General features: G+C 39.3%; 1 protein-coding gene across 1 annotated transcript in view; it reads right to left on the minus strand.

The window, feature by feature from the left end:
- LOC124775796 (A-kinase anchor protein 9-like) overlaps positions 1-20,688 on the minus strand; it is a 517,018-nt gene that overhangs the window by 362,840 nt on the left and 133,490 nt on the right. Inside the window, exon 9 of the mRNA XM_047250627.1 lies at positions 14,940-15,125. Coding sequence (XP_047106583.1) covers positions 14,940-15,125 — 186 coding nt within the window. The remainder of the gene's footprint in view (positions 1-14,939; positions 15,126-20,688) is intronic.

Raw genomic sequence — 20,688 nt, forward strand, 5'->3', positions numbered from 1 at the left:
TTTTAACCTATTCAAAGAACTATAAAGCCTTTGTTTTAAAAAAGAACCATGTGATCTTACAAGGACTAATCTTTTACATGCTTTCAGGTACAACCTTGGGGTTCTCATTACGATTACATTTAGAACCAAAGTTTTCAATTACCTTTCACTAATGTTCACAGTATTCCCCACTGGACACATGACCAATATCCAGATGAGAAAAAAAACTCATCTCTTAGTTTTGCAGCATGTCTGGAGTTATTGCATTCACTGTTGTTGTTATCCTGTGTCACAGTTAACTCAAGGTTGTTGGCTGGGGAGCAGCATAGATGTAGCCTTTCAAAAAAAGTGATACACCTTGAGATTAGGCCAATCTCGGAGACCGACAGTGCAATACAAAACCTATACACCCTTTAAGACTGATCATTGTTGAGGCAGCTCATTATGAAAAATACTCATACATCCAGTTGGTCAGTGCAATGGTGCTCTGCCTTAATGAAAAATGAAATTTCTGGCTTGTTTTTGCAATTGTGAGAAAAATCTTATCTCCAGCATGTACTGGTACATGACTCCTGTGACAGTCTTTCCATGAAAAAAATGGTCCATAAATCTTTTCTGAGAAGATAATGCAAAGCACATTAAGCTTAAGAAAGTCTGTCATGCTTAACTACAGTAAGTGACTGCTGAGTGTAATGGTAATTGAATTACGTTACCATTATGGTACCTCACCTGAACCTCTCAATACCAGTAACATTCTACTGTATTTCTGTTAACTACTTCACGTATTTCTGAGACAACATTCAGATTTGATTTCACTTTTGATACATCGATCCCCCCCATGAACCATGGACCTTGCTGTTGGTGGGGAGGCTTGCGTCAACGATACAGATAGCCGTACCGTAGGTGCAACCACAACGGAGGGGTATCTGTTGAGAGGCCAGACAAACGTGTGGTTCCTGAAGAGGGGCAGCAGCCTTTTCAGTAGTTGCACAGGCAACAGTCTGGATGATTGACTGACCTGGCCTTGCAACACTAACCAAAACGGCCTTGCTGTGCTGGTACTGCGAACGGCTGAAAGGAAGGGGAAACTACAGCCGTAATTTTTCCCGAGGGCATGCAGCTTTACTGTATGGTTAAATGATGATGGCGTCCTCTTGGGTAAAATATTCCGGAGGTAAAATAGTCCCCCATTCGGATCTCCGGGCGGGGACTACTCAAGAGGACGTCGTTATCAGGAGAAAGAAAACTGGCATTCTACGGATTGGAGCGTGGAATGTCAGATCCCTTAATCGGGCAGGTAGGTTAGAAAATTTAAAAAGGGAAATGGATAGGTTAAAATTAGATATAGTGGGAATTAGTGAAGTTAGGTGGCAGGAGGAACAAGCTTCTGGTCAGGTGAATACAGGGTTATAAATACAAAATCAAATAGGGGTAATGCAGGAGTAGGTTTAATAATGAATAAAAAAAATAGGAATAGCTACTACAAACAGCATAGTGAACGTATTATTGTGGCCAAGATAGACACGAAGCCCACGCCTACTACAGTAGTACAAGTTTATATGCCAACTAGCTCTGCAGATGACGAAGAAATTGAAGAAATGTATGATGAGATAAAAGAAATTATTCAGGTAGTGAAGGGAGACAAAAATTTAATAGTCATGGGTGACTGGAATTCGACAGTAGGAAAAAGGAGAGAAGGAAACATAGTAGGTGAATATGGATTGGGGCTAAGAAATGAAAGAGGAAGCCATCTGGTAGAATTTTGCACAGAGCATAACTTAATTATAGCTAACACTTGGATCAAGAATCATGAAAGAAGGTTGTATACATGGAAGAACCCTGGAGATACTAAAAGGTTTCAGATAGATTATATAATGGTAAGACAGAGATTTAGGAACCAGGTTTTAAATTGTAAGACATTTCCAGGGGCAGATGTGGACTCTGACCACAATCTATTGGTTATGAACTGTAGATTAAAACTGAAGAAACTGTAAAAAGTTGCGAATTTAAGGAGATGGGACCTGGATAAACTGACTAAACCAAAGGTTGTACCGAGTTTCAGGGACAACATAAGGGAACAATTGACAGGAATGGGGGAAAGAAATACAGTAGAAGACGAATGGGTAGCTCTGAGGGATGAAGTAGTGAAGGCAGCAGAGGATCAAGTAGGTAAAAAGACGAGGGCTAGTAGGAATCCTTGGGTAACAGAGGAAATATTGAATTTAATTGATGAAAGGAGAAAATATAAAAATGCAGTAAATGGAGCAGGGAAAAAGGAATACAAACGTCTCAAAAATTTGATCGACAGGAAGTGCAAAATGGCTAAGCAGGCATGGCTAGAGGACAAATGTAAGGATGTAGAGGCTTATCTCACTAGGGGTAAGATAGATACAGCTACAGGAAAATTAAGGAGACCTTTGGAGAAAAGAGAGCAACTTGTATGAATATCAAGAGCTCAGATGGAAACCCAGTTCTAAGCAAAGAGGGGAAAGCAGAAAGGTGGAAGGAGTATATAGAGGGTCTATACAAGGGCGATGTACTTGAGGACAACATTATAGAAATGGAAGAGGATGTAGATGAAGATGAAATGGGAGATACAATATTGCGTGAAGAGTTTGACAGAGCACTAAAAGACCTGAGTCGAAACAAGGCCCCGGGAGTAGACAACATTCCATTAGAACTACTGATGGCCTTGGGAGAGCCAGTCCTGACAAAACTGACTTCAAAAAGAATATAATAATTCCAATCCCAAAGAAAGCAGGTGTTGACAGATGTGAAAATTATCGAACTATCAGTTTAATAAGTCACAGCTGCAAAATACTAACGCAAATTATTTACAGACAAATGGGAAAACTGGTAAAAGCCGACCTTGGGAAGATCAGTTTGGGTTCCGTAGAAATGTTGGAACACATGAGGCAATACTGACCTTATGACTTATCTTAGAAGAAAGATTAAGGAAAGGCAAACCTACGTTTCTAGCATTTGTAGACTTAGAAAAGCGTTTGACAATGTTGACTGGAATACTCTCTTTCAAATTCTGAAGGTGGCAGGGGTAAAATACAGGGAGCGAAAGGCTATTTACAATTTCTACAGAAACCAGATGGCAGTTATAAGAGTCGAGGGGCATGAAAGGGAAGCAGTGGTTGGGAAGGGAGTGAGACAGGGTTGTAGCCTCTCCCCGATGCTTACAATCTGTATATTGAACAAGCAGTAAAGGAAACAAAAAAAAAATTGGAGTAGGTATTAAAATCCAGGGAGAAGAAATAAAAACTTTGAGGATTGCCGATGACATTGTAATTCTGTCAGAGACAGCAAAGGACTTGGAAGAGCAGTTGAACGGAATGGACAGTGTCTTGAAAGGAGGGTATAAGATGAACATCAACAAAAGCAAAACGAGTATAATGGAATGTAGTCGAATTAAGTCGGGTGATGCTGAGGGAATTAGATTAGGAAATGAGACACTTAAAGTAGTAAAGGAGTTTTGCTATTTGGGGAGCAAAATAACTGATGATGGTTGAAGTAGAGAGGATATAAAATGTAGACAGGCAATGGCAAGGAAAGCATTTCTGAAGAAGAGAAATTTGTTAACATCGAGAATAGATTGAAGTGTCAGGAAGTCGTTTCTGAAAGTATTTGTATGGAGTGTAGCCATGTATGGATGTGAAACATGGACAATAAATAGTTTGGACAAGAAGAGAATAGAAGCTTTCTAAATGTGGTGCTACAGAAGAATTTTGAAGATTAGGTGGGTAGATCACATAACTAATGAGAAGGTATTGAATAGGATTGGGGAGAAGAGAAGTTTGTGGCACAACTTGACTAGAAGAAGGGATCGGTTGGTAGGACATGTCCTGAGGCATAAAGGGATCACAAATTTAGCATTGGAGGGCAGCGTGGAGGGTAAAAATCGTAGAGGGAGACCAAGAGATGAATACACTAAGCAGATTCAGAAGGATGTAGGTTGCAGTAGGTACTGGGAGATGAAGGAGCTTGCACAGCATAGATTAGCAGAGAGAGCTGCATCAAACCAGTCTCAGGACTGAAGACCACAACAACAACATCTATATGTTTATATTGCAATGATATTATTCTTATGTGTATTCTTTCTTTTGTCACTATGATCTTTGATGTACTTGTAACACTGATTTTTTGGCGCATAAGCGATTATTAGTTAGTTGTTAGAGAGTCGGACGTTGAGAAAGTCAAGTGTTGGACGTCATGTTGGAAAGATGCATATTGTAGTTGGCTTATAAAATGTGAGGAAGATGTTTTCAAGTATGTTTTGTATTGTAAAGTGATGTTTTGTGTGTTACGTGATATTGCAATAAAAGCAATTAAAAGGAAGTGTAACTTAAATTCGGAGTGCTGATTATTTTTTTACATCACCATTGTGCTAACTTTGAAAGGTTTAATCTTGAAGAATGTTTTGTGAAGCGCATCTACAAAACTTTTGAATATAGCAGAATAAAACCTAGGCCTCTTTGCATCCGAGCTTGGAATCATAACCACTTAGATTTTCAACGATTGAGCCATGATTTTACGACGAGACTAGTGTGGGAAACACAAAAAGATGAGTGCCTAGTTTTTTTATTATTACATGAAATGACTTTATTAACTATGCTCTAATGACACCTGCCACATAATATGACTGTTGTTGCCCGAAAATGCAGTATTTAGCAGCGTGAGCAACACCAATCGTCATTAAATGCTGACCTTTGTTGTGGTAGGGTTGTTAGATGAGGCAGCTCACTTTTCCACTTAAATGGAATGTCACTTCAACACTGAACACTAAATTTTTCAAAGGAAATCATCTTCAAAATCCATATTCAAAATAAATTCACAGAGGCACAAACATTGTTGTTTATCACCATTACTGAATTCTATATGGTTCGAAACACAAACTTCATTGCAAAACCCTACCACTCAGGACACACGAGGAATAGTTAATTCTCAGCTGGCATGATGAGATGACTTCTGTGGACTACACACTGAACTGTTGAATGCTCTCTCCATCTTGAACAAGCATGCGGGGCTGACCTGAGGGTATCCTCTTACATAAACAACCATTGACTTGAAACTACTGGTGCCGTTGTCAAATGCTTTGAGCTGCAGGATGTGCAGATCCATACTCTCAATAAAAATCATGCTACACAGTTGTAAATGAATTGCAAGTGTTGAAATGAAGCCGATCTAACAACATTTGTTGCACATTAGGTAAGAAATGAGTGAGTGAGTGAGTTAGCTGCAAAGTCAAGTACACAAACTAGTAATTTACAACTCGTAACAAAGATCAACTTCTAGTTTCAATGCATAAGTTAAAATTTATTTGAAGGTTTCACATTCATTTATGGAGGTGAGGTTGTGAGTGAAATAGGATGACTCTTTTTGACTCTGTATCCTATTTCATAATACTCCATTTTGGAAGGAAGCTACACTATTTTCTTCCCAATATCATAGTTATATCTAATTATGACCACCCACCACTAACATGCAGCAGTTGTCCTCCATTTAAGGTTTATTAACGAAACTGTTAGATCGACTGATGTTATTTGTTCAAATTGCATGCATAGGTGGAGTGACTCATCATCTGTCCCTATACAGATCTTTCATAATTTTTGTTTCTCCTATCTTGCTCACAACTAATGGATTGCAAAGAGAAACAGTGGGCAGCAGGTTTTCTAAAATCCATAAAACACTACAGATTGTGTAAGGAGAAGACACCATGGACAAAGTAATGGGCACAGACAGAAACTGTATGGATGGCAGATAAGTTGAAGGTCTCTGTGACTGACAGTGTGGATATATCATCTACTACCTGATTTTTGCAAATAGGATTCGAGAGTTGTGTAAAACAATGGTGCAAATTCATTGCATTTAATGGAAACCATATTGTGCAACAACATCCATAAGAGGAACAATCACCCGAACTACAGAATGAGATTTTTCACTCTACAGCGGAATGTGCACTGATATGAAACTTACTGGCAGATTAAAACTGTGTGCCAGACTGCGACTCGAACTCAGGAACTTTGCCTCTCGTGGGCAAGTGCTTTACCACCTGACCTACCCAAGAATGACTCACAACCCATCCTCACAGCTTTACTTCCGCCAGTACCTTGTCTCCTACCTTCCACACTTTACTTCACAGAAGTTCTCCTGTGAAAGTTGCGGGACTAGCACTTCTGGAAGAAAGGATTATGCAGAGATGTGGCTTAGCCACAGCCTGGGGGACGTTTTGCTGGTGGTTGGTTTGTGAGTGTTGAAGGGACCAGACTACAAAGGCCATTGGTCCCTGGGGGACGTTTCCAGAATGAGAATGAGATTTTCACTCTGCAGTGGAGTGTGCACCGATATGATACTTCCCAGCAGATTAATACTTTATGTCAGCCCAAGACTCGAAATTGGGACTAACTTTCACAGGCAGCTCCCCCCAAACACTATTCACAACCTGCCCTCAAAACTTTACATCCACTAGTTTTATAGGAGAACTTCTGTGGTGTCTGTAAGGTAGGAGACAAGGTACAAGAGAAAGTAAATATGTGAGGACAGGTTGTGAGGCATGCTTTGGGTATAGCTAGCACAGGATACGGTTGATGATGCGTAGTGACCAGTTTTCATCCAAAGAGCTGGGCGAGTTCACTCATTTGTTCAGAATGGGAGGCCAACAAGCATTTGCCACCTTTCGGGTGGTAGTTGATGACAGAATCTTTCTCAAGCAATTAAACAGAAACTATTCAATAAAAAAAAATAAAATCATTTTTGCTTTACTTCTAGCTTTATATGTCACATTCATTATGATGTGGCCATCATTTTGTTAATGCTCATAGTTAATGAGATATTTATGTGCAAGGAAGAAGACACTTCGTGAAATCTGAAAATGTTTGCAATGAAAAATAAGGGTCGCTATGATTTTGCATCTGGTGCACATTACGTAATATGCTTCTGCGTATGAAATTTTGCTAACATATTGAATTTTTCTTTAGACTTGGTTGGAGTCTCTACCTGTCACCAATCTCGAGAAAATTGATCTGACATAGCACACTCATTTGCCATCTCAGTAGGCCAGCGATAAAGCCAGAGTGAAATACCCACAACATTTCTCATATTTCATAAATGGTTTGAGATACTGAAATGGCAGTAGTAGCCGACCGAGACAGACACAGCAACAGGGAAGTAACCGCTTTTGTGACATTTATGAGTTCCTGACCAGGAGTGAATTTTATTATGTGTGTGCTTTAATAATTTAGTTTCTTGAGTTTCTGCATGTAAATTTAATATCTAATAGCCACAGTTCTTGCATTTTTGTTTGTGTCAGAAAGTAAGCCAATTTTGTGACATATTACAAGTTCCTAATCAGGGGTGAATTACTTAGTTTCATCTGAGTGCTTCAATAGTTAGGTTTTTGAATATCAGTATATTATTAGACACAGTTCCTGCATTTTCTTTAGGGTCTACAGTAGAGTTGCGCAGCACGTGCTGATAGTCTGTGTATCTGCATGGTTTAGTTTTCCACGATCTTTAGTATCGACAGGGACTGCGATTGTTGTGTGCGGATGTGAGCCGAGTTGGTGACACTTCGCTCTCAGCTTCAGGCTGTGATGGCTTCGACTACACAGCTTGAGGCTGCAGTGGATGGGCACCACTGTTGTGGGCCGGCCGTGGGGGTCCAACAGACGTCCGGCATGTCCGAGTCCTCCGATCGGTCCTCACCGGTGGCCAACCCAGTTACTGCTCGCACTGAGGTTGACCCCTCACCTGTGGTCGAGTGGGGGGTCACCCGGAGGTGAAAGACTTCTCAGGCGACTGCACGTAAGGCCTCCCAGGTTTGTCTGACAAATAGGTTCCAGGTGCTGTCTGTGGCTGACACTGTCTCTGAGCCAGATGCTGTCACCTGTCCTGTTTCAGAGGAAACCAGTCAGCCTGCAAGATCCGGGCAATCACAGAGAGTGGGATTATTGGTAGTTGGAAGCGCCAACATTAGGCACATTATGGGGGCCTTTAGGGACTAGGCTGACATGAAGGGTAAGAAAATCAATGTGCACTTTGTACATGTCATTCCATATGTGGAAAGGGTCCTCCCAGATGCCATGAAGAGCACATGGCACAGCCAACTGCAGGTGGTTGCTCACATCGGTACCAATGATGTGTGTCACTTTGGATCAGAAGAGGTTCTCTCTGGTTTTGAACGGCTAACGGAAGTGGTAAAGGCTGCCAGTCTTGCTTGCAAGATGAAAGCAGAGCTGACCATTTGCAGCATAGTCGATAGGACCGATTGCGGACCTCTGGTACAGAGCTGAGTGGAGGGTCTGAATCAGAGACTCAGATGATTCTATGACCATGTAGGTTGCAGATTCCTTGACTTGCGCCAAAGCGTGGTTGGGTTTCGGGTTCCACTGAACAGGTCAGGTGTCCACTATACGTAGGAGGCGGCTACACGGGAAGCAGGGGCTGCGTGGTGTGGACTGGGGTGTTTTTTAAGTTAGAGGGTCTCACGAAAACACAAGAAGGGCTTCAGTCACAAAGGTTGCAGACTGAACATAGGACGAATGTAGATACAGGAGCCATTGGTAAAACAGTTGCAAACTGTCGTAGCTGTGTTGGGAAAGTACCAGAGCTCCAAGTGCTAATAGAAAGCACTGATGCTCAAATCGTTACTGGCACTGAAAGCTGGCTAAAGCCAAATGTAAGCTCAGCTGAAATATTTGAAATGAACCTAACCGTCTTCCAAAAGGATAGGCTAAACACGGTTGGCGGTGGCGGGTTTGTTGTTGTTAGAAGTAGTTTAACTTGTCCCGAAATTGAAGTAGGTACTTTCTGTGAGTTAGTATGGGCAGAGGTTATTGTTGGCAACCAGAATAAAATAATAATCGGATCCTTTTACCAACCTCCCAATTCAGATGATACAGTTGCTGGAAGGTTCAAAGAAAACTTGAGTTTGATTTCAAACACGTACCCGATTCATATGATAATAGTTGGTGGTGACTTTAATTTAGCCTTGATATGTTGGCGAAAATACATGTTTAATTCCAGAGGTATGCATAAAATATCATCCGAAATTGTGCTAAATGCATTCTCTGAAAATTATTTTGAGCACTTAGTTCATGAGCCCACGCAAATAGCAAACAGTTGTGAAAACACGCTTTACCTCTTAGCAACAAATAATCCTGAGTTAATAACAAGCAATCCAGGGATTAGTGAACACAGGGCTGTCGTAGCAAGATTGAATACTGTAATCCCCAAATCCTCGAAAAATAAGCGAAAAATATACCTATTCAAAAAAGGAGATAAAAATTCACTTGATGCCTTCCTGAGAGACAATCTCCACTCATTCCAAATTAATAATATAAGTGTAGACCAGATGTGGCTTAAATTCAAAGAAATAGTATCAGCAGCAATTGAGAGATTTATATCAAATAAATTAACAAACGACAGAGCTGATCCTCCTTGGTACACAAAACAGGATAGAACACTGTTGCAGAAACAACGAAACAAACATGCCAAATTTAAACAGACGCAAAATCCCCAAGATTGGCAATCTTTTACAGAAGCTCGAAATTTAGTGTGGACTTCAATACGAGATGCTTATAACAGTTTCCACAACGAAACTTTGTCTCGAAACCTGGCAGAAAATGCGAAGAGATTCTGATCGTATGTGAAGTATGTTGGCGGCAAGAAACAATCAATGCCTTCTCTGCATGATAGCAATGGAGATACTATCAAAGACAGTGCTGCCAAAGCATAGTTATTAAACAAAGCCTTCCAAAATGCCTTCACTAAAGAAGACAAAGTAAATATTCCAGAATTCGAATTGAGAACAGGTGCCAACATGAGTAATGTAGAAGTAAATATCCTCGGAGTAGTGAAGCTACTTAAATCGCTTAATAAAAGCAAGTCTTCTGGTCCAGACTGTATACCAATTGGGTTCCTTTCAGAATATGCTGATGATTTAGCTCCATAGTTAACAATCATATACAACCATTCGCTCAACGAAAGATCCGTACCCAAAGACAGGAAAGTCGCACAGGTCACATCAATATTCAAGAAAGGTAGTAGGAGTAATCCACTAAATTACAGGCCTGTATCGTTAACGTCAATATGCAGCAGCAGTTTGGTACATATGTTGTGTTTGAACATTATGAATTATGTCAAAGAAAACAGTTTATTGACACACAGTCAACATGGGTTTAGAAAACATCATTCCTGTGAAACACAACTAGCTCTTATTCACATGAAGTGTTGAGTGCTATTGACAAGGGATTTCAGATCGATTCCGTATTTCTGGATTTCCGGAAGGCTTTTGACATTGTACCACACAAGCGGTTCATAGTGACATTGCGTGCTTATGGAATATCATCCCCGTTATGTGACTGGATTTGTGATTTCCTGTCAGAGACTGTAACTGATGGAAAGTCATTGAGTAAAATTGGCATTCCCCAAGGTAGTGTTACAGGCACTTTGCAGTTCTTTACCTACATAAACAATTTGGGAGAGAATATGAGCAGCCGCCTTCGGTTGTTTGCAGATGACGCTGTCGTTTATCGACTAATAAAGTCATCAGATGGTCAAAACAAACTGCAAAATGATTTAGAAAAAATATCTGAGTGGTGCAAAAAGTGGCAGTTGACCCTAAATAATGAAAAGTGTGACGTCATCCACATGAGTGCTAAAAGGAACTCAAACTTAGGTTACACGATAAATCAGTCTAATCTAAAAGCCATAAATTCAAATAAATACCTGGGTATTACAACAATTACAAACAACTTAAATTGGAAAGAACACACAGAAAATGTTGTGGGGAAGGCTAACCAAAGACTGTGTTTTATTGGCAGGACACTTAGAAAATGTAACAGGCCTACTAAGGAGACTGCTTACACTACGCTTGTCCATCCTCTTTTAGAATACTGCTGTGCGGTGTGGGATCCTTACCAGATAGGACTGGTGGAGTACATCAAAAAAGTTCAAAGAAAGGCAGCACGTTTTTTACCATCGTGAAATAGGGGGGACAGTGTCACAGAAATGATACAGGATTTGGGCTGGACATCATTAAAAGAAAGGCGTTTTTCTTTGTGACGGAATCTTCTCACAAAATTCCAGTCATCAACTTTCTCCTCCAAATGCGAAAATATTTTGTTGACACCGACCTAGATAGGGAGGAACGATCACCACGATAAAATAAGGGAAATCAGAGCTCGTACAGAAAGATATAGGTGTTCATTCTTTCCACGCGCTATATGAGATTGGAATAATAGAGAATTGTGAGGGTGGTTCGATGAACCCTCTGCCAGACACTTAAATGTGATTTGCATAGTACCTATGTAGATGTTGATGAATGAGATTTTGGCAAATGATAGTACACAAAGAGGAGAGTATTTTGCTGTATGGTTAGTACACAAAACTTCATTATCTTCTGTGTTATTCCACTACAGACTTCTCCAACAAACGAATGTAACTTTTATGAACCATCAATAGTTGGTGAAACGAAAAATGATGTGGGTTTTGGAACAACATACGTGAAGTCACTACAAGTTTATGTTGTACTGAGGATGTCCTTTTTCATACGATGCTAACCTTACTTTTCCTCAGTTCATCACTTAATAAACCACTGTTTCAGAATTCTCTCACAACTGCATCTGCACAACATGTTAGTGAGGTGAGACTGTGTAAACTCCATTGAGTTTTGGCAAAGGAAGCAACTTTCAACATGGTAAAAAGAGAAATGTGTGTGTTTTACTCAAAATCTCCCACTCATGACTCTCTTATGAAAGTTATAAACGGTTAACGAACCTGATGAAAATAAATCGCTGCATTTTTGGCGGAATTCTTTTTCAATACTAACCAAAGAACAGGTGACAACTTCTGTTTAGAATGCCATTTCCGATACAGCACCCTGAGCGACCCACCACCACTGCCGCTCTCCCCACTCTTTCCCAGCCGACTGCGCATCTAGCAGCCACAGCATTTTGCGTACACAACAGCTCAGATGGTAGAGCAATTATCCGCCAAAGACAAAGGTCCCGAGTTCGAGTCTCACCTGGCACACAGTTTCAATCTACCAGGAAGTTTCACTCCCACTGTACACGCAATATGAATAACCTACACTGTTAATGAAGAAGTTATAAATACACAACTTGCACATAACTATCTAGCAATTTTACTGCTAGTGATATTCAATATATAGTCTTCATTTTTCAAATTCGGAATGATTGAGAGTAAAATAAAATACTGGGTGGTTATATTTAAATTTTCCCTATTTGACACATTATAACAAGGAAACTTAATTACCGTATGAGTACCAAACTTGGTAGCATTAATGTCAAGAACATGGGGAAGAGAAATAATGCAGAATCAGTTCAATTGAAACACTTTTAATGTGCTGCTACAGTACATCATACCATTATGTACTGGTACCATTACTGCTACAAAAGGGGCTCAATATGGTGCCCATCAGTATCCAGAAGAGTCTGAAAGCACAAGACTGCATTCTGCACAGCACAGCAGAATGATTCCTATAGATATGTTGGCTGTCTCTCTTGATACGCTTTGCTTCATATCTGCTCATGCGTGAATGTCCCCTGGTAAATCTTGTCCTTCATGTAGCCCACAACCAGAAATCACAGTGGTGAGATCGGTTGATCATGCCGGCCAGAGCATTTGGAAATGATCGGCTGATAATTCGATCATTTCCAAATATGTTTCGGAGAAGCATGTGAACTTCATGAGCGATGTGTGGTGGAGCCCCAGCTTACTTGAAACTGTTGAGTTCAATGTGTCTCTCTCCTGTACAGTAGGTATGACATGCTGGCGAGGCATATTGCTGTAACACTGGCCAGTCACACTGCATGTCTTTGGTCCTTAAGTGCCAACCTTTACAAAAACGAATGGGCCAAAGATGACTGTAGCTGTGAGCTCACACCATACGGTGAAACGTTCACCAAACAGAGGAACTTCATACACAGTGACTCGACTTGTCTGTCCATAGGATGGTCCAGGACCAGCCCTCGTCAACTTCAATCCTTGAGAGAAAGTGAAGAGCAAAGTCAACTAGTTGTTGTGCATCCTGTGGTGCAAGCTGCTGTATGATATGGATCTTACAGGATACCATTTGAGAATGGTTCGAAGCACCTTCTGTACTGTAGACCAAGCAATGTTCAACTGTTGTGACACAGCACATGCACATGCACTGCCAGATGATTGGGAGCTGCGCGCAGCATTGTCTGCCATAGAAAGAGCGAATTCATCAACCATCTGTGGTGCAATGGATCGTCGGCCTCTTCCCGGAGCGACGCCCAGTTCTCCAGCTGATTAGAACTCCTTCATCATGCTCCGGACAGCTGGTGGAGAAAGAGTACCATTCCGTAATTCCTTACAATTGGCAATATTCTTGGTGCAGCTGCGGCATTACTGTTCTTTTGATAATAGAGCTTCACCAACAACGTCCTGCTCCTTATGTCCAAGCTCATGTTGATGTATCAACAAGTGCACTGTGACTGGTCAGGTGTGTGAGACTATGAATCACCGACGACTGATCATGGCACTGGTGGCCATAGTTGGTATTGGACGGTGGTGCTGAGATGCATGGAAATCATGTACGCCACATTCTGGACATTAATGCTACCAAGTTTGGTACTTATATGGTAATTAGCTTCTGCGTTAAACGTGTTAAATAGGGGAAGTTTAGTTACAACCACCTGGAATGTACATCTCTCTCTATGTTGAACAATTTGATCTCCTTCCATACTTCCTTTCACAATATCAGCATCAAATACTGATTGAAAAAAAGAGTCCTATTTTAAAGAACTACAAAAATAATTTACTTATTTCATATAAACTATCTTCAAAGATGCAGTAAAAACACAAGTGACCAAGTAAAGCTGCGAGAATGGGCTGTGAGTTGTGCTTGGGTAGCTCAGAGGGTAAAGCAATTACCCACCAAGGACAAAGTTCCTGAGTTCGAGTCTCATCCGGCACACAGTTTTAATCTACCAAGAAGTTTAACTTCCACTGTACATGCAATTTGAATAACCTACATTATTAATGAAGAAGTTGTAAATATTTTTTATTGTGCACCTTTCATATATAAAATCTGGATTACAAAATTAAATTAGGTATTTCATACAAAATATCTTTAATTTCAAACACACAGCAAAAACTGATTTTATCGTAATGATCCAGCTATTTTTGTACACATGAAAAGATTCATTCACAGTCTCAAATTGGTTATTAAATTTACAAAATCTAATTTTTTCAAATTTTTTACATCTTAAGAGCACCAAAACCATAAAAAAATGTACTTTCTCAGATGAGGAAAAAAGGAAATAGTCAAGATGTATGCAGGAAGGAAGCCGAGAACTTTTTGTGATTTTTCTACCAGTATCTTAAAATCATATACTAAAGACAAAGTAATACCACTACAGAACTACACCCAATTTTAACCGTACTACTCAGCTGTGTCATCAACACATCTACAGACATAAATGAGTACACCATTGCTTTCCAACACAGTACTTTCACTAGGCACATGATATGCACACAAAACTGAACCTGAATTCCTGAAAACAGACTCAATTAGGATTGGATAACTGATACGTGACTGGAAACTTAAAAGAGTAGAATAACAGTGCAAAAATAATAATAATAAAATGCAAAATAAGCTTCAGCTTAATAAACACACATGAACTGATTACATGATACTGTTCCAAGAGGCAAAATTTTTAACAATTTCACACATAAAATGGATGAATCGAGAGAGAGAGAGAGAGAGAGAGAGAGAGAGAGAGAGAGAGAGAGAGAAAAGGCAGGTTAACATTACACGAAACAAAATAGTGTCTCCTTACTCTGTAACAAAGTAAACTGTTTATGTTTCATCAAATGATAATTTTTAACACTGTTCCTCTCTCTTCTGTAATTGCCAATATGATATGATATCTACATTACAATGTCTTTTTAGCTTATACTTTTACCTTCAGTTTTAGTAATAACTCCTCTTTCTGTTCATTAACAGTTTCAAGCAGTGTACATGTTGATCCTAGAAGTTCCGAAATATTGAAGATCTGTTCTTGATCAGCTGATAGCTGTGATGTAAGTTCATTTTGATACAAATGCAATGACGACATCCATGAATCAATTTTATTTGAATCTTCTACTGCCTAAGAAAAAGAAAAGCCGGTCCTTAAAAAAATCAAGTCACTCATACAAATTTGTGATACAACTTACAAAAGACAATACATTTAATGTTTACTCCATGACTTATTTCACAAAAAGCAACTTCTAATAAAATATTTTCTTTACTCCAGAGGTTTACATTTGATGTATTATAAATGAAAGCATTACATTTTTCCATATGTTTATTCTCTTCTGATAACTATTCACCTACCAAAAAGTCAACAAAAAATTGAATCTACCACTCAAATGCTGCCGTTCCCATGCACGCATGCATTTATATATGTTGATCCTAGAGGTTCCGAAAAATTGAAGTTCTGTTCTTGATTGGCTGATAACTGCGATGTAAGTTCATTTTGATACAAATGCAATGACAACATCCATGAATCAATTTTATTTGAATCTACACACACACACACACACACACACACACACACACACACACACACACCTAAATGTTTTATTATGTTCAAGATAGAAGCACATGTCAATACCGAGCCACTTGTTTAATGTAGTGGCAGCAATATACTGACATGAATTATTTACAGCAGAATGGAAATGATAGTGAAGCCGGCCTCAGGGAAGGCTTGTTTGGTTTCCGGAGAAATGTAGGAACACACGGAGGCTATGCAGACTATGTCACTTATCCTATGAGATAGCTTGAAGAAAGTGAGGTCTATGTTGATAGCATTTGTAGTTTTAGAAAGTTTTTGACAATGTTGATTGGACTAAATTCTTTGAAATTTGGAATGAAGCAGGGACAACATATAAGGAGCAAAAGGTTACTTATAACTTGCACAGAAACCAGAGTGCAGTTATAAGAGTCAAAGTATATGAAAGGGAAGCAGTAGTCAAGAAGGGAGTGACACAGGGTTATAGCTTTTCCCTAGAGCTATTCAATCTGCATATTTAGCAAGCTTTGAAGGAAGCCAAGAAGAAACTTGTGGGTGGAATTAAAGTTCAAGGAGAAGAAATAAAAATTTTGAGGTTTATTGATGACTTTGTAATTCTGTTAGAGATTGTAAAGGGCTTGGAAGAACAATTGAATGGAAATATAGCGCCTTTAAAAAAGTTTGTAAGGTGAACATCAACAAGAGTAGAACCATGGTGATGGAATGTAGTTGAATTAAATGAGGCAATGGTGAAGTAAGAGGCAACTAAAGTAGTAGATGAGTTTTACTTTTTGGGCTGCAAATAACACTATGGCTGAAGTTGAGAGGATATAAAATGCGGTTGGCAAGAACAAGAAAATCATTTCGAAAAAGAGAAATTTGTTAGCATCTTATATCAATTTAAGTGGTAGGAAGTATTTTTTGAAGATATTTACCTGGAGTGTAGCATTGTACAGACAAGAAATGTGGACAACAAGCAGTTCAGAAAAGAAGAGAATAAAAGCTTTTGGGGTGTGGTGCTAAAAAAGAATGCTAAAGGTTAGTTACTCGATCCACTCATTTAATGAGGAGGTACTGAAGAGAACTGAGGAAAAAATAAATTTATGGCACAACTTGCCTAAAGGAAGGGACTGATTGATGGGACATATTCTGAGGAACCAAGGAATTGTCAATTTGGTAATGGAGGGAAGTGTAGGAGGTCAAAAGTATAGAGGAAGACCAAGGAATGAATATAGTAATTAGGTTCAAATGGACGTAGGTTGCAGTAGTGATACAGAGATGAAAAGGCTTGCACAAGGTAGAGTAGAAAGGACAGCTGCATCTTCAGACTAAAGACCACAACAAACCCCATTCAGTACTAAATGTACAAATTGGTGATCATACATAGTAAGATAAAATATCAGTGATGTTTATCCTAAGAACTACTGAATTCACATATTTGTAATTACAATTTAAACTGCAGTGTCAGTTGTATCTGCAGACATTGCTGATCAATCATCTAAGGCTTCACTACTGAAAACAGGACCTGAATGGAAATTAAGACTTATACTTTATTTTTTAAACAAAGAAAAACCAGTTGCTCGTCCAGGATGTAAGGTCCAAAGGATGTCAACTGGCTGCTGTGTCATCCTCTGCCTTGTGGCACCATGCGATTTGGTATGCAGTGGCGTGAGGTCAGCACACTGCTCTCCTGACCATTTCACAGATTTTCCATGCAATGCAACCACTACTAGTCAGTCAAATGGCTCCTCAATTGCCATTATGATACTAAGCATACCCCATACCAACCCCCCACCAAGAAAACAATCCTTGGCAGCACCGGGAATTGAACCCAGGTCTGCCACGTGGCCAACCATTTACTCTGAGCACTCAGCTACAGAGACAGATGCTTTATACTTCAGCTTCATTATTTAGAAATGTAAAGTCAAAAGCGATTAAGAAACACAATGCTGCCTTTTTCCTTGCTATTCAGATCAACGGGCAAGATTTGGTAAAACAGATCTGCCACCTCTGCTAGCAACAACAGCTCTAGCCTGGCTGGGCATCAAGTCGAACTGAGCTTGGGTAACAGATACGAATATATCATTCTATGGTGCTTCAACTCCGAGCTAGACTTGGCATAGCAGTTGGCAAGTATTGACAAAGTAGTCTCTCTGTAACCCATGAATAGATGTTCCTAATGGGTGAGAAATCTGTAGAATGTGCTGGCCAAGACTACGGTCAAACATCCATTGCATCAAGGTAAGTCCAGAAAGCATGGGATACATGCGATCTAGCGTTATGTTGTTGAAAGATAATGCCGTGGAGACTGAAAAGATAGGCCACAACCACCAGTCATAACACATCAGAAATGTACTGCCAGATGTCCAAATTATCAGCTATGCAAACCAGAGGTGATTGTCTGGTCTACCCAATGGCATCTGACACCAGTGCTGGGCCCTATAATGACTACAAATGCAATCTGGCAGTGTTCAATCTCCTTGGTGTCTCCATACTTGGATAACTCCATCGTGATGCTTTGTAGAGAACTGGGACAAACCCGAAAAGTTAACACAGTGCCATTCCTGTGTCCAGTTCTGTCGCCTGGCCACACCACCTGTGTGCCTCTCTCTGGTGTCATGTCAAGAGAAGTCACAACAGTCTCCGCGGAGACAGCCTGTCGAACTCTGAATGTCATCGTACTATCTGAGTGAATACTCGTCTTGCTGCAAACATGCCAGTTCCCTGATTTGAAATGCATTCTATGGCTGTATGTTCCTGCAGGGTCCTAGTAACAAGAGTCTGTTGCAACTCTGCACGGTGTCAAGCACAGGCCTCCTGAACCTGTCGTCTACTTATTTGATTGGCAGTCTACAGGTCTCAACAAACGTGAACAGCAGTACTGTGGACACAAGAGTCTGCAGGCTCAGTAGGCTACTGTCCACAGTTTTCCTTCTACCACAAGGAGTAACACGATCTTCTGACACATAAACAACATTCAAATGTGATTTCTGAATGAGAAACTCACTGTGAAATCTTTCCTTATGTGCAGAATGAATGTTGCTTTACTGCTTCCTATTTTTTGTGATTACACTCAAATGTTGATCACTTAAATGTTGAAGCATACAGTACACTTCATACCAATTTGACATTTTTGCATGTCACTTTCACAGTGTTTCAATATTACTAGAAAGCAGCATATTTACCTTCTGACAAATAAAAATAATATCACTAATTTTTTTTAAAAAAGTCAGGTGTGAGTAGGGCTTGTGCACTGAAGGTTCTGTACAAACTTAATTATGTATATAGACAGTCTATCCATTTTGGGAATTGAGGATACTGATGATTTTTGATTGTTATCGACACTGATACTCACAATACATGGGTCCCAGGGATTCGGTCCCAGGGATTCAGTCCCAGAGATTCAAAGACTTTAGAGTATGCTTTAATTTCAAGTCTGAAGTCAGATAACGAATGACAAAACAAACTGTTTTTTGCATTATATAATAACAAATTAAGATGTTTTGGATTTTTCCCTTTACTTAAACTGCGGCATCTTGCTTCTTGCCAAATTTCATGAGTCTATGTCACAAAATATGTTACACAAATGACTGTATTTTTTGACTGCACTGATTTAGAAGCTTCAATTTTTACTCTGCCAAGGGACCACCAACCTTAGTATGTGAATAAATTTGAACCTCATAGCCAATCTGTTCCAGAGAAAAGGATCTTAACAGATGGGCACACAAATGGATAGATGAAAAAAACATGAACTTATTTTTATTTTTTTCGTGTTGTATAATTACAAATAAGAATTTTTGGGTTCTTTTCCTCTACTTATATTATGCAACCTTGCTTCTTGCTAAATTTCATGATTCTAGGTCAACAGCAAGTATCCTACAGATTCTTTGAGTATCAAAATATGTGACAAAAATGGCCATATCTTTTGCTGTATTGACTTAGAAGCTTAAAATTTCTATACTGCCAAGAGACCATAGAACTGAATATTTGGCATCAATTTAGGCTTTATCTGTCTATTCATCGCCAAGAAAAAGGGTTCTTAACTGTCCAACAGACAGATAGATGCACAATGACATGATCTACTGTATAAGGGTTCCATTTTTACAGATTGAGGCATGGAATCCTAAAAAGGCAGGAATTGCAGTCACAATTCTTCTACCGTTGATCTATAACAATCACAGTAAATAAATAGTAAAAGCAGACAAAGTCACACTAGTCCTTACAACTAGTTTTTATCAAATTTACTATTACTTACGACTAGTTTTTATCAAATTTACTATTAATGCCACTACTTATAATTACGACCTCTGAAACTACTAAGCAGATTTATTCTATTGACTGATGGTGTGACTGTGATGAAAATCAACTTTAACTGGCTCATTAAGATAATATAATGATGCAGCACAAAGTGCCTGGAATCAGTTCAATTATGTACACACTACAGAAACATTGTGGCAGGTCTGGTCTGATTTTGACTTTCCTTCAAATAGACAATTATTCTATCAAATAATTTATAGTACTACTTCCAAAGAACAGAGTACTGTAGTGCAGCAAACTACTACAGGCAGAGTCTAACTTTACAGAAACATAACACATTAATTAATGGCATTAACTTACTTAATGTGGCATTAACTTGATAGATCCTGTTATTACAGTAGTGCACTTAACTATAAAAACAGGAAAAATATTAACACAAAGTCACACAGCTGATCACAAAATAACAACTCTCTTTAACAGTAATAAATACAATACAGGACATTAGTCTACAGATTGTCTTCTTTCTTCTAAAATCACTGAAACTTGTATCAATATGAACATGAAATGACCCCATACACTTACCATAGTCCCCTATAATAGCAGAAAGAGCTGTACAGTAGATTCAAACGAATCCAAACCCTTAATGACAAACAAAATGTGGATGAAATAAAAACAATCATAAGAATAACTGCCTGTGGAGCAAATGCAAGGGTTCCTGCCATTTTTCAGCACTATCGAGAACAACTTGTACATGGTATTCTACATACTACTATTCAATATGGTGATTCCAGTGGAAAGTGTACCATGCAGGAGCAACATTTCCTAACCCTCAAAACTTTGTTTCATATTACTGAGACAAAGAGTATAGAGTGCAATCTTTCCATGATAGTGTGGAATCATA

This window comes from Schistocerca piceifrons, chromosome 2 (genome assembly GCF_021461385.2).
Source record: "Schistocerca piceifrons isolate TAMUIC-IGC-003096 chromosome 2, iqSchPice1.1, whole genome shotgun sequence".
In the NCBI taxonomy this organism is placed as follows: domain Eukaryota; kingdom Metazoa; phylum Arthropoda; class Insecta; order Orthoptera; family Acrididae; genus Schistocerca; species Schistocerca piceifrons.